At 39.4% G+C, this 12,316-nt stretch overlaps 1 protein-coding gene across 2 annotated transcripts in view; it reads left to right on the forward strand.

The window, feature by feature from the left end:
• CSMD1 (CUB and Sushi multiple domains 1) overlaps positions 1–12,316 on the forward strand; it is a 2,028,797-nt gene that overhangs the window by 1,785,083 nt on the left and 231,398 nt on the right. For both annotated transcript variants that reach the window (XM_027598604.2, XM_027598603.2), the window contains 3 exons: positions 3,757–3,870; positions 5,324–5,419; positions 11,427–11,630. In XM_027598604.2, coding sequence (XP_027454405.2) covers positions 3,757–3,870; positions 5,324–5,419; positions 11,427–11,630 — 414 coding nt within the window. The remainder of the gene's footprint in view (positions 1–3,756; positions 3,871–5,323; positions 5,420–11,426; positions 11,631–12,316) is intronic.

Below are 12,316 nucleotides of genomic sequence, written 5' to 3' on the forward strand. Positions count from 1 at the left end.
CCACTTTTGTTAGAAAGCATTTTTTTTCCCCCAAGGGAGGATCGCCAAATAAGGTGGGCCAGGGGAGCACTGTATATTAATTTGTACATACATTTTGTAATCAGATTGTGACAGAAATCACTGGGTCACTGAACTTACCTTTGAGTGATTAGAGATGCAAAAACAGGCAGAACCCCCATCTGACTCAACAGCTAACTTGCAAATTTCCCTCTTTCACTTTGCTTCCAATCTGAGCCAGGTTTCGGAATGACTTCATTGCTAAAAGGACCAAAAAAATAAAAAATAAAAAAAAAGGGCCTTCCTGGGGGGGGGGGGGTCTACCCTCCGTTTCCCCAAAGCTGGATTCCCACACCTACAGCCTCACTCTTGACCACAGATATTTATTATGATTTGAGTTCTTTTCTGGAGTAAACCACAGAGAAGCTTTTATAGCTTTATAGCCAAGGTTCTTTTTTTTTTTTTTTCCCAATAGTAAAATTTAAAAGCCTACATAGTTAAGGTGTTTTTGTTCTTTACATTCAAAATAGCAGCTGCCTACTCATAGATAGAAAGCAAAATTATAAAAATTCTAAGGTTAGAATTTGTTTGAGGGAAAACATCTTGAAAAGTACAGTAGTTATGTGACAAGAAAGTTAATTGCTGGATATTTGAAAGTGGCATGTGGGAGACAGATGGTTTCTGTGAATTTCTGTTATTTATGATTCACAGGTCTGTTAAAGCTAATGAAAACCTCCACAAAGCACTGACGTCAGCCTTAGGTAGTTTAGGTCATGGGCCCTTCATGAACTATGTGATGTAACTTGCTTGGTATCTGAAGCCATACCATTTAGCGTCTACCCTGGGCCAGTTCTCAAGAGTGATGGGGTTTTGGGGCGGGACCTTTCTTGTAGCATCTGCTCTGTTAAGAAGAGATGGTAATCTGAACATCAGCAATGACGGATGTGTTCCTGGAGACCAGGGCAGAGGGACCAGCTTCCCAACAGGCAAAGGGCAGATTCACTTACTCTGTGAATGAATGACACCTGTTGCTGTCATTTAAAAAAAAAAAAAATGAGGGGGCTTCAGAATATTTACTTTTGTTATAATAAACAGATAAGAAAACTTAGAATAGCTCCTAATCCTCACTCTTTATGCTGGACCAATTCCTCTAAACTAATGTCACTTATTTGGTCCCACTTAATTCATTTTTTCTAACTAAGTGCTCCACAGCATCTTCCAGTTACTTTCCCATGAATGTTCCTTTTATTTTTGTTCATAGGTACATGACAGAATATATTTATCACAATGGAATATAGCAGTCATATTCTCTGATTTTGGCTTTTTTCAAAATTTATTGAATTGTCACAACACAATTGTGATTTTTCAGCAGAAAAAAAAAAAGTCACACCTCTATCCTAATATTGATCACCATTTCCCAATCTGAAATTTATTTCCCAATAAATGATGTACACTTATCACATTCAATCCAGGCGGAAAATTTTAATCTATACTGTCTTATCTTGTACTTTCTTCTCTTACGGAAGAAGAGAAGAAAGTATTCTTTCCTGGGAAATAAATTAATTCAATAATTAATTCAAAAATTGTCATAAGGGCCAAGATGAATAAAATATAGTCTGTGCCAGTGAAATGCCCACTTTTTAAATCCCATATCAGCTCATGGGGTGAACCTCGCTAGGTAGCAAGGGGCACAAGTGTGGTGAACACAGGCTCCAAATGGGAAGGACGTTTGAGGCAGGTCTTCAGATACCCCAATCCTCTCCCTATTTTCATCCAAAAGCATCACCAAAGTATCCTTTCTGAAACAAAGCTCTGATCCTGGAAACACTGTGATCAACATCTTTCACTCACTTTTTTGCCCACGAGGAAACCCCACGTATTCAGGTGTGGGCCTCCAGGCCCTGAAGTCCTAGGCTGCCAGGGTCTTGGCTCCCCAATTCCCTACTCTTCCCTTCCTCACTGAGCACCTGCCAAACCAGACCAATGGCCACATTCGTCACCTGCAGAATCATGCTCTTAATGTTCACTGGCTGAAAGAACCCTGCATTTCATTCGTACACATGAAGGGTTTCAGTTCTCCTGCTTTAAGGACTAGTGATGCTGCTCTCTCCTCTGGTGGACACGGACTCCCCCACAGCTGGGAACAGCGGCCCCGTGGCTCACGACCTACGGCCCCTTACTCGTTCCCGTCATGGTCACATCAAGCTGCAGCGTCCACAGCAGTGAGCAATGGTCGCTCTTGGCAGACGTCTGCTCTCTGGAGCAGAACCAGTCAGCGGCCTGAACTCAGCCCAAGCAGCTCACCAAGGCAGCTTCATGTCTGCTGATGTGCAGACCCTGAACCTCGATCCGTGATGGGGAGCACTGCACACGTTGGCACGTGGCAGGCCTTGGACCTTGTTTCTAATCTTAGCCATCTTCAGATTCTGGCATAAAGTGGATGCTTTCTAAAAGTTTCTTAAAATAATTAAGTAATTAACTAAATCAAAGTTTCTTGAAATTATGTGCGTATGATTCACTTTTGTATGATTGAAAAGACCCAAGTGTCCTGCCTCCAACATGACGAAGATTTATTTTGGGGGATGGGGGGCTGTGAACAAAGGTATTGTAGGAGCCAGAACCATGTCAAAATCATAAAGTTCTCTTCCTCTTTCTAATTCTTTGTTTTAGAACACCTCACCCACAGGGAAAGTCCTCCTTGCTCCCATGCTTCCTTTGATTTTTTTCTCTCTAGGAAATTATAAAGGAATTATAAAGTCTTAAAAATATATGTATATAGGTGTGCATGTATTCTATTACATGTGTACTACATGTGATGCATATACATGTATGTATATATGATACATGTGTGTAATGGGATATATGGCGTATGTAGAACACACACACACACGTGCACACAAGCTGTTACAGTTAGATCCCCTCCAATTTGCCAACACTCACATTAACTCGTTCATTAGAATTCTGACAACTGTAACTGGTATGCGCATATCCATTTCTTATTCAGGATGATTTGGAATGATTCTAGTTCAAACCTTACACATAAAAAGAATTAGTTGGTCCTGGATTATGTGCTAAATCACAAATGTTTCTAAATATTGCAAAGGCCCTATTGTCGATTTGAGTACAAAATAATTTATTAAATTCGAAGTAGTGAAATGCACAGCTGTGTTCGACTTGGAGGAGTTGTGTTCTTGCTACTGATATCGCCTATAAGATAAATAAAGCTGTGCAGTGGAATGACAATAAACAGTTTCTATAATATGTTGCTGACTTATGTAGAAATTGCAATGAGCTCATATGAATTTGACCTTAGAATAATCCTAAGTAAATAATTTTAAATTCTTTGTCAATTGTCAAATTTTTAGTTTTTAGTTTTATTTTTTGGCTTGTTTTTAAAACCAACAGGTGTCTTGATTCCTGTACCCATAAAATGTCACTAACTGCTCTTAAGTACATGGAGCAGCTTTGTGGCTATTCTTCTACGATCCTGATGTAGTACTGAAAAAATTAATATTCAGACTATATAGGGAACAGTAATTGTATTCCTTTTATTAAGTATGAAGTCATCACTAAGCAAAATAAAATCGTTTAAGCAACTAAAAACTCTTAGAAACCAGAGAAAACCAGTTAATGATTTTCTACAGGATTCTTAGGATCATGATCTTTGGAGAAATTAATAAATAGGTAGTACAGCCATGATCTCCACATATTTATTTTTGAGAAAGCACACTGTGCCAACCCACCCCCTTTATTTTGCAGTGGTGTTTGGACAATTTGCCTATTTCCAGACGGCGCTGAACGATTTGGCAGAATTTTTTGATGGAACACACCCACAAGCCAGACTTCTCAGCTCACTCTCTGGGTCACATTCAGGTAAACAGTCAATGAATATTGTCTTGAATTTTCTTTAGACAGCCAGAATGATTAATTTTGAACTTGTCATTTTTTTTTCTTCTTAATGAAAGAGAAATGCAATCATCTTTGAATTTGCTCACTTGATTAATAAAACCTTATTTTTGATGGAAAATTTCAACTGTATTTTTATTCCACATATAAAACCACTGAACTTTATCATTTTATTTATTAAGGTAGTAGAAAATATAATATCCATCTCAATAACAAAGGCAAATATCAGAAAAATAAGGGGTAATAAACTATGTATTCTATTTTCTCTTCTATGTCTCATGATCTTCCTGGAGATAAACAGTATCAATATTTTGGTCTAAATCATTGCCAGCCTTTAAATACATACATAGAGAGATCCATCACACTCACACATGTATATGGGTACATATGTGTACATACGAGCATGCATGAGTGTGTGCGTATGTATGCATGGAAACGTGGGGCTTCATAAAACATGGGATGTTTTTTCACAACTCAGTCTTTTTGCCATACTCTTATATAAAAGCACAAGTGGAGTCCCCCCATCAAAAAATATGAATATACACCAAAGTAATTAGTTTTAGTGCTGACTAGTATTCACTTGATCAATACAGCCTAATTTACTTAGCCCCTCATGGATTTGGATCTTGTACAAGGGGCAAGATTTGTACCATGATGTGTTTTCATCATTTACCAAAGTACAATAAAAGCACATAGGTGTGTCACAGACTTTTGCCAACCAGGGTTAGGATTTGATTATTTCCAGGTTTTCCCTATCATTAACCAAGAGTCTTAAGATCTATGTCTTGTTATTTTCTGCCAATGTCCAATGATGTAATGTCTAGAAATGCACCAGAAGATACAGATTTAAAATATTGATACCTATGGACAAAGTCACCTCTGAAATGCTAATGCCATTCGTCTGCCCCTTAGCAGCACTTGAGAGAGACCATTCCTCTAGTGTAGATGTACTTTAAAAGGTGAAAATATATTTTCATAAGTTTTTTTTTTTATTTTTTTTCTGAAGGCTTTAATATTTTTTTAAAAATCAGCTTTGGCTTCAGATTTCCTTAATTTTCTTATTTTAAATAAAATCCCAGCAAGTCATTCTCAAATAAAGTTGATTCTGAGTCAGTAATAAATCTGACTCTTCGATTTCCCACATTGTCAGCTAACAGACTTATAACCAGTGCCTATTTCAGAAGGAAGCCTAAATGAGATGATCATTAAAGTAACATTTTAACAGAACGAATAGACAAAAACAGTTTTAAAATCTTGATAGATACAAGGTGTCTGGGTCCTGAACCCAAAGGGAAATTTTATAAAAGTCCAACCATTAAATGCAAAATTCCAAGTGGATAATTTTTTTCCAAACTATTGTCCACCACGGTGCGGTGTCTTCTAGTGATCCCAAGTATTGTCTCTTGATTTTTTTCTTTAGGTGAAACACTGCCTTTGGCGACATCAAATCAGATTCTCCTCCGATTCAGCGCAAAGAGCGGAGCATCTGCCCGGGGCTTTCACTTTGTTTACCAAGGTAAAGGTCACTCGGTGCGCTAGGATCTTCTCCCAGCGCTGCTCACACTGCTATGCTCAGTTAAAGCACTAATATCTGAGCTGCGTGTGTGTGCGTGTGTGTGTGCGTGTTTTAATATTTAGGAAATTGAGGGTATTCATATATTTATACAAAAACAATTTAACAAGAATATCACATTTTTTGACACTTAAATGTGATATTTCTACTACAAAGACACAGAAAAAGCTCATTTATCTGGCATTATCGGGAAACACATATTGATCCAATCCACTTTGTATAGCACTTCACATTTTGCAAAAGGATTTCACATACATTACAATATTGTATGTAATTAGGCAAAGTGTTTCATAATGGTTAAATTTTAGTAACTGCTTTAATGAAATACCTTTAAACCACATTATACAATTCCAGATCTTCCTGTAAAAACTAATTGAAAAAGCAACTTAACGAAATCATACAAAACCCCGAATACCATCGGTGAACTCATTCTTCTAACTACCTCTTATTTTGTTGGTGTTCCAATAACTTGGCACTTTGAAACCTTTATATTTATTTTTAAAATTGGAGTGTATTCAAAATTATCATCAGAAGTCAGGATTTTCAAAATTATGTTTCTTGATTTAAAGTAACCTATTACCATTACAATGAATTAAAACAGAAAAGTAGAAAGAAAAGAAAATTATTTATAGGAGGAATATATCTTCCTTGTCTTTAACAACATATAATGACTCTAATATTTTATAAAGTCTCACTATACTTCCTTTTCTTGCTTTGTTCCTACAGTGAGTTTATGCAAAAATTGATGCCTTTTTATCAAAGCTAAATCCTTTGGAAGTAAAGAACTAGAATCATGAATGCAATTTATAAATCACTCAAGAGCACCTGGGGAAGTTTTCAATACATACGGAAAGTTAAATTGAACATTGGCTTCTGAAAGATGGTAGTTATATGGAAGCCAAGAAATTACTTGCAATCTATTGTATAAAAAACTTCCTGAAAAGTTCTTTTGTATACCACTTATGGCTTCATTCTTTCACAAGTTATTACAGCCTAAAATTGCACGGGGACTTTCTGACGCCTGTGATTATAGGGTGTCTGACCCTGTTAACAGACAGTGGTGTTACAGAGCTGTTGGAAACATCTATGGGTAACAAGACAGCAGAATCAGGGTGTGGGAAGCCGGGATCACTGTCTCTTGCCCTCCATACAGTGCTGCCTAATAAGGAGACATTAATAATGAAGATGTTTCTGTCTTTCTGATCTTGTGGAGAAATGGACATATAGAGGCTTTTTTTTTTTTTTTTTTACAAAGTGTCCTAATTAACTCATGCCTTGGATGCTTTTCATTTGCTTTCTACACTACTTAGAGGCAGAAGGGCACATTTGAAAGAGAGGGAGTTAGGACCCACGAGAACCCCAAAGAAGGCTAATGGGGGTACCCTACCTAATACAATGCTACAAGGAGCTCTTCCACACTGGTTTATCAATGATGACTCAGCACCTGTGAAGAGTTTTGTTTGGCTGCCTGATGCTATTGAATTAAAGACTCAAGGACATTATCTACTCAGGGATGGAGCAGCCTACTTTGCAGGTCTCCAGATGTATAAGGGTAGTGTGCGCTGGACGGAGACTGAGAAGAGATAATGCGTCTCAGGTGGCTCAGGTGTTGGTCCTCCTTGGGCAAACTTGCACCCTCCTTTGATTCAGCAGCCACATAACTCAGCAGTGTGACCATCAAATAGAATTTAGAAGCAAAAAATGCTGTGAGAACCTACCATGAATGAACATCCAGGGATGCTCCTGAAGTGGGAGGGTCTCTCTAACTGTTCCAACATTTCGACTCCAGACTGGACCACTGTGTAAACAGACGTCCATGAAGACAGAGGAGGAACACACCTGGTTTTAAACACAAATACATTCAAATAGCTTTTTGAATTTATTTTTAGACATCCAGGAGAAGATTTCCCCACCTCCTTCTCCCAGCGCCTTCCCTCTTCCCCCTAAGCTCCCAGACCTAGACACTGGCAGGACCCACAATCAGTAAATGTGGTTCTGCACATTTGGATAATCTTTGCCATTCCACAATATATATTACACGTAAAGTCAATGTGTTTTTAGATCAATGAGAAAAATCAAAATTCATGTCATCCTAAGAAACTCTCCATGTGGGAGACTTACCTACTGTTTCTTAACAAATTGAGCAGTCTGATTCCTCCAGTATTAGAAGATCCCTTTTAGCTATTCTATGAAGTAGTTACATTGCCTTTATAGACTTTTTGTGGCCCTAAAATGCACACCTTATAATGCTAGAATCAACCTTAGCAATACTGGAAGCAACATGGGAACCAGCCTGTGTGGCCACAGAGACCGACTAAAGCAGAGCAGACACTCGTCTCCTGTTCTGCTTGCTCCAAGGCACATGCTGATATATGGCAGGGTGGTTCAACCCCCTGCACTGCCCACCCCCTCCCTGCTCTGCCCGACCCCTCCCTGCTCCGGACTGAATGTGTCTAATTAAACTTGGTGTTTAGCACCTGGGTGGCTAAGTCAGTTAAGCATCCAACTCTTGATCTCAGCTCAGGTCTTGATCTCAGGGTCATGAGTTCAAGCCCCGTGCTGGGCTCTACACCCAACATGGAGCCTACCTAAAATTAAACTTGGTGGTTGACAGTGTCTCATCCATAGAATACTATTTTGAACTCTCTTGTATTTATGCCTGGCTGTTTCCACATATCATCCATTTTTCTTGTGTATTTCCACGTAGAATTCAACTCTATGTTCTCACAAAATAAGTCACTCATGCCAAAATTAGTAAAACAGTTAGGACTTACTGAATATTTCAAGGGGAAAAGGAGGCCATGTTTTTACATCAAACCTCTGCACAGAGCCCAACTTACACCTGTCAGCTGGCCCGGAATCCCTGTCTTTCCGAGGCATATTTGCCGCGTGGACAACTCTAACCTAGAACCTCATCCCCCAGCCTCACCTGAAGCGGCCTCCTGCCTCCTTGCCTCCCAGCGGCCCAGTCTCCCAGATTCACCAGCTCCGGGCTTCCTGGTCCAGGATCCTCCTATGGCAAGACTCACTCTCCTTAGCATTACAATAAACAGATAAACAATCTAGGGACATGGAAGTGCATTTTCTAAGTTTGGGTAGGAAGAATTTACACTAAAATTTCCTTTGCTTGAGGTCCTTCCTCGGCGTGTAAATGCATGTCTTAATTGATTTTCCCCAGGCCTCATCTCCTTTTAGATAGCGTAAATTATGAGGTTTTCCATTTCTAAGAAATTCACTTTTTGTATAAAAAGATTATAAAATGCATATTTTTTACGAAGACGAATAAGCATAAAGTTTTGTTCATAATTCAGCGATGTATGTTTGAATTCACTGACTAGTAATGGCTTGTCAAATCTGATTTTTCAACTACCAAAACAGAATGATTTTGAGAAATATCAATATCCGCTGTCAGTAAATGAAACAGGACTGCCTCCCTTAGACTTTGCAAGCGATTGTTGCACGCATTCAGATTTGTTATTATTATGGCTGTTGTTGTTGTCTTGCTGTTACACCTGCTCTGAATGAAGAGCCGTGAAGATCCACGGATGGATCTACCACGTTTCCCCTTTCTTTGCGTGCTCTGAAAGCTTCGGAGTCCAGCCCCAGCCCCTGCAGCGGCCCAGCGCACTGGCCCCTGGGGAAGTCCCTCAATCTGCCTACCGCCTCTTCCTCCAGGCTGAGCTCCTCCCCTCTTTGCCTTCCATTGCACTGATTTCAATTTTGTTTCACTGCAGTAGAAAATCTTTGCTAAAAGATAGAGGATAATTACCACAGAGGATGGAATTTCTCTCTGATGCTGCCCGAAACATCCAGGAGAAGAGCAGGAACCAGAGGGCATGCCGAGAGCAAAAGTTGCTGTACACTCTTTTCCCCAGACCTTGCATGGATGTCTGGTGTCTCAGTTTCTGCTCACTTCTGTTCTACTTTGCGGAGACTCACAGCTGTTCTCCTCACTTTGGAAACTTCTTCCTCTAAAACCTGTCTGCATAATTTCATCTAAATGCAGGTGGTTTTTTTAATTGTTATTTTCCTTAAAAAATGACAATGGTGAAGTTCCCAAAGAAAGTCTCGGTAGTGGCATGTGTCTGAATGACCTTGACAGTGTGTTTGTTCCTGTCCACGGGACTCTGGAATGGCCATGGTGCCTTGGACAAACACAAACGAGGCCACTTAGATAAGTGTGGAGTCTTTGCTATGAAGAGCAGGGAGCTTTCCATGTCATTCAGGACAAGTAGAAAAATTGCCATTGGAGATATTTTCTCCATTTTGGTAAAAAAAAATTCTTGAGAATTGGAGCCTCCATGGGATATTTTTTATTCATTTCCTTTTTGCTCTCATTCTACTTGTTCAACTGTAACAAAATACTCAGAAATAGAAATACAAAAAATAGGAGTTCTAAGCAATTTGCTATTATAATATAATATTATAGTTATACTGCATTCTATTTTTAGTTATAAAAAAGAGTCATTCTGATGTATCATTGTTTCACCTATAGTTATTAACATATAATTTTACTAACGTCACCTTCTGATAGAAAACACTTCAACACTGAATGCAAGCATGGTTTTGTCAGAATCATCTTCTGCCTTCCATGCTCATAGAATCGCTTGCTTAGCAGCAGTTACCCAAATGGTGTCTGTCATTGTTCAGGTTCAATTTCCTGTGAGGAAAAGCATTGTGAAGACAGAGGGTTGTTTTAAAGAAAATGAGTATAAAGCACATTCTCTCAGAAGGCTGCACCATTGAACGAGGACATGCACAGTCTGAAACAGAGAGGATTCTGGTGACGATAGAGACAAACTGACTTTTAATTGCACAGAACAAAAATAGTGCATTTTCAAGTGCATACCAGGTGGATCTATTTCTCAAAGAGTTGGTTTGGTGTAACAGGTGTCATTGACAATTGAAATATTTTTCAAACTTGATCTCTGCCCCTTTTGATAATCAGAAGAATCTCTTACAGATGGAGAATTCCCATAAACAAGCTAAATAGCTACCGCACCCCACACTGGAATGGGGTTCACCTGCTCATGCCTACCACCCAAAGACCATAAGAACACACCTGTAATCAAACAAGCTTGAGTTTTTACCAACTGCCTCAGTGAAGACCACACACCAGGGAGACCCTGGGGGTGTCTCAAAAGAAAGTTCCAGGAAGGGCTGGTTATAGGACTGAGGTTTGTGCTAGGTGATTTGGGACAGGCTTAAAGGCAGTGTGATTTTGCTTTGGATTGCTGGCAGGGGAGCCCTAGTGCTGTGGGGCATCTTGACTTTTATCAGGAGGTAGAAGGAACATCCATGTTGTTGCAAATGGCAGAATTCCTTTCTTTTTTAAGGCTAAATAATATTCCATTGCATGGATATAACACATTTTCTCTATCCATTCATCCATCAGTGGACACTTAGGTTGATTCCATGGCTTGCCTACTGGGAATAATGCTGCAGTGAACACAGCGGGCAGAGAGATCTCTTTGAGATGCTGACTTCAATATTTTGTGGATATATACCCAGAAGTGAGATTGCTGGATCATATGGGAGTTCTATTTTTGATTTTGTTATTGCATCACAATAGCCATATTATACTCACTAGACTCTAAGGTCTTTGAGGATAAGTACAAGTTCTTCGTCATCTCATTATCATGAGCACAGTGATTCGGATGCTTAATTAATTTTAATTGCCTGAATATCACTCAGTTCTCATAAGGCACTAATGCTCCTTATGCCACGTTTTCCTCATCTGAAATGAGACTATAAGGCAGTCCTCGGGGTTGGTAAAGAATGAAATGCAGATGGGAAAGTGCTCCCCAAATCATTCCCTCTGGAAATTGTGGAAGGCTTTCTTAATTCCTATATTAACATAAACTCTCTCTGGACTCAACTCTCTTTCCAAGGAAATATTCCAGCTTCCTGGTAAAGATACAGATGGCTGTGTTGTGTGTTTTGCTTCTAGCTGTTCCTCGAACCAGCGACACCCAGTGCAGCTCTATCCCTGAGCCCAGATACGGAAGAAGAATTGGATCAGAGTTTTCGGCCGGCTCGATTGTCCGTTTCGAGTGTAACCCAGGATACCTCCTTCAGGGTTCCACTGCTATCCGCTGTCAGTCTGTACCAAATGCTTTAGCTCAATGGAATGACACGATCCCGAGCTGCATAGGTAAGGGTGTGTCCAGAAGGTGGGACACCCTGTGCAGGGCTGTCAAGCTTCACAGCTGGTCGAAGAGCTGCTTTCCAATGCTGATGTCCAGTCTCTGCCACCTGGTCATGCTCCAGACTTATTTAAAGAGCAGTACATTTTACCTGACATAACTGAGTAGCAGCTAAACCCTTAAGATCACTGTGTTTCATGAAACAACTCATTAGATTAACAAGTATGAAACATGTTTTCTTTCTCAATACTTATTAAGTATGCCATTAACTCTCCAGCCATGGGTATATAACATAATTTCATTTTGGGGAAGAATCATTATAATATTGATTTGCTATATTGTGTAATGTCCTTTTTTAATAAATGTGTGCTGATGAAGGTTTGAAAAGTAATAGATTAATGCATCTGAATAACAATGACGCTCTTAGTTATAGTTTATTTGCTTCATTTTGTGTAAGAACCTCTAGTGCAATCATGATTAGCTCTTGAATTCATTTGCACAATTTCAGTGTCTCTTCTCCTTCCTGGATTTGATCATAAATCCCATCCTTTGGAATTGCATGTCTGCATATAGGAGACAGTACTCCGCAAAGCTCCTTAAGTTGTACGGATAAAATTATTCTAAACAGAATTCACTTTAGAGATGCCACTGTTAGGTACCGCGTCCCTCCTTACAGAACTTGAAGAGATTTACT

Source organism: Zalophus californianus, chromosome 2 (assembly GCF_009762305.2).
Source record: "Zalophus californianus isolate mZalCal1 chromosome 2, mZalCal1.pri.v2, whole genome shotgun sequence".
NCBI lineage: Eukaryota > Metazoa > Chordata > Mammalia > Carnivora > Otariidae > Zalophus > Zalophus californianus.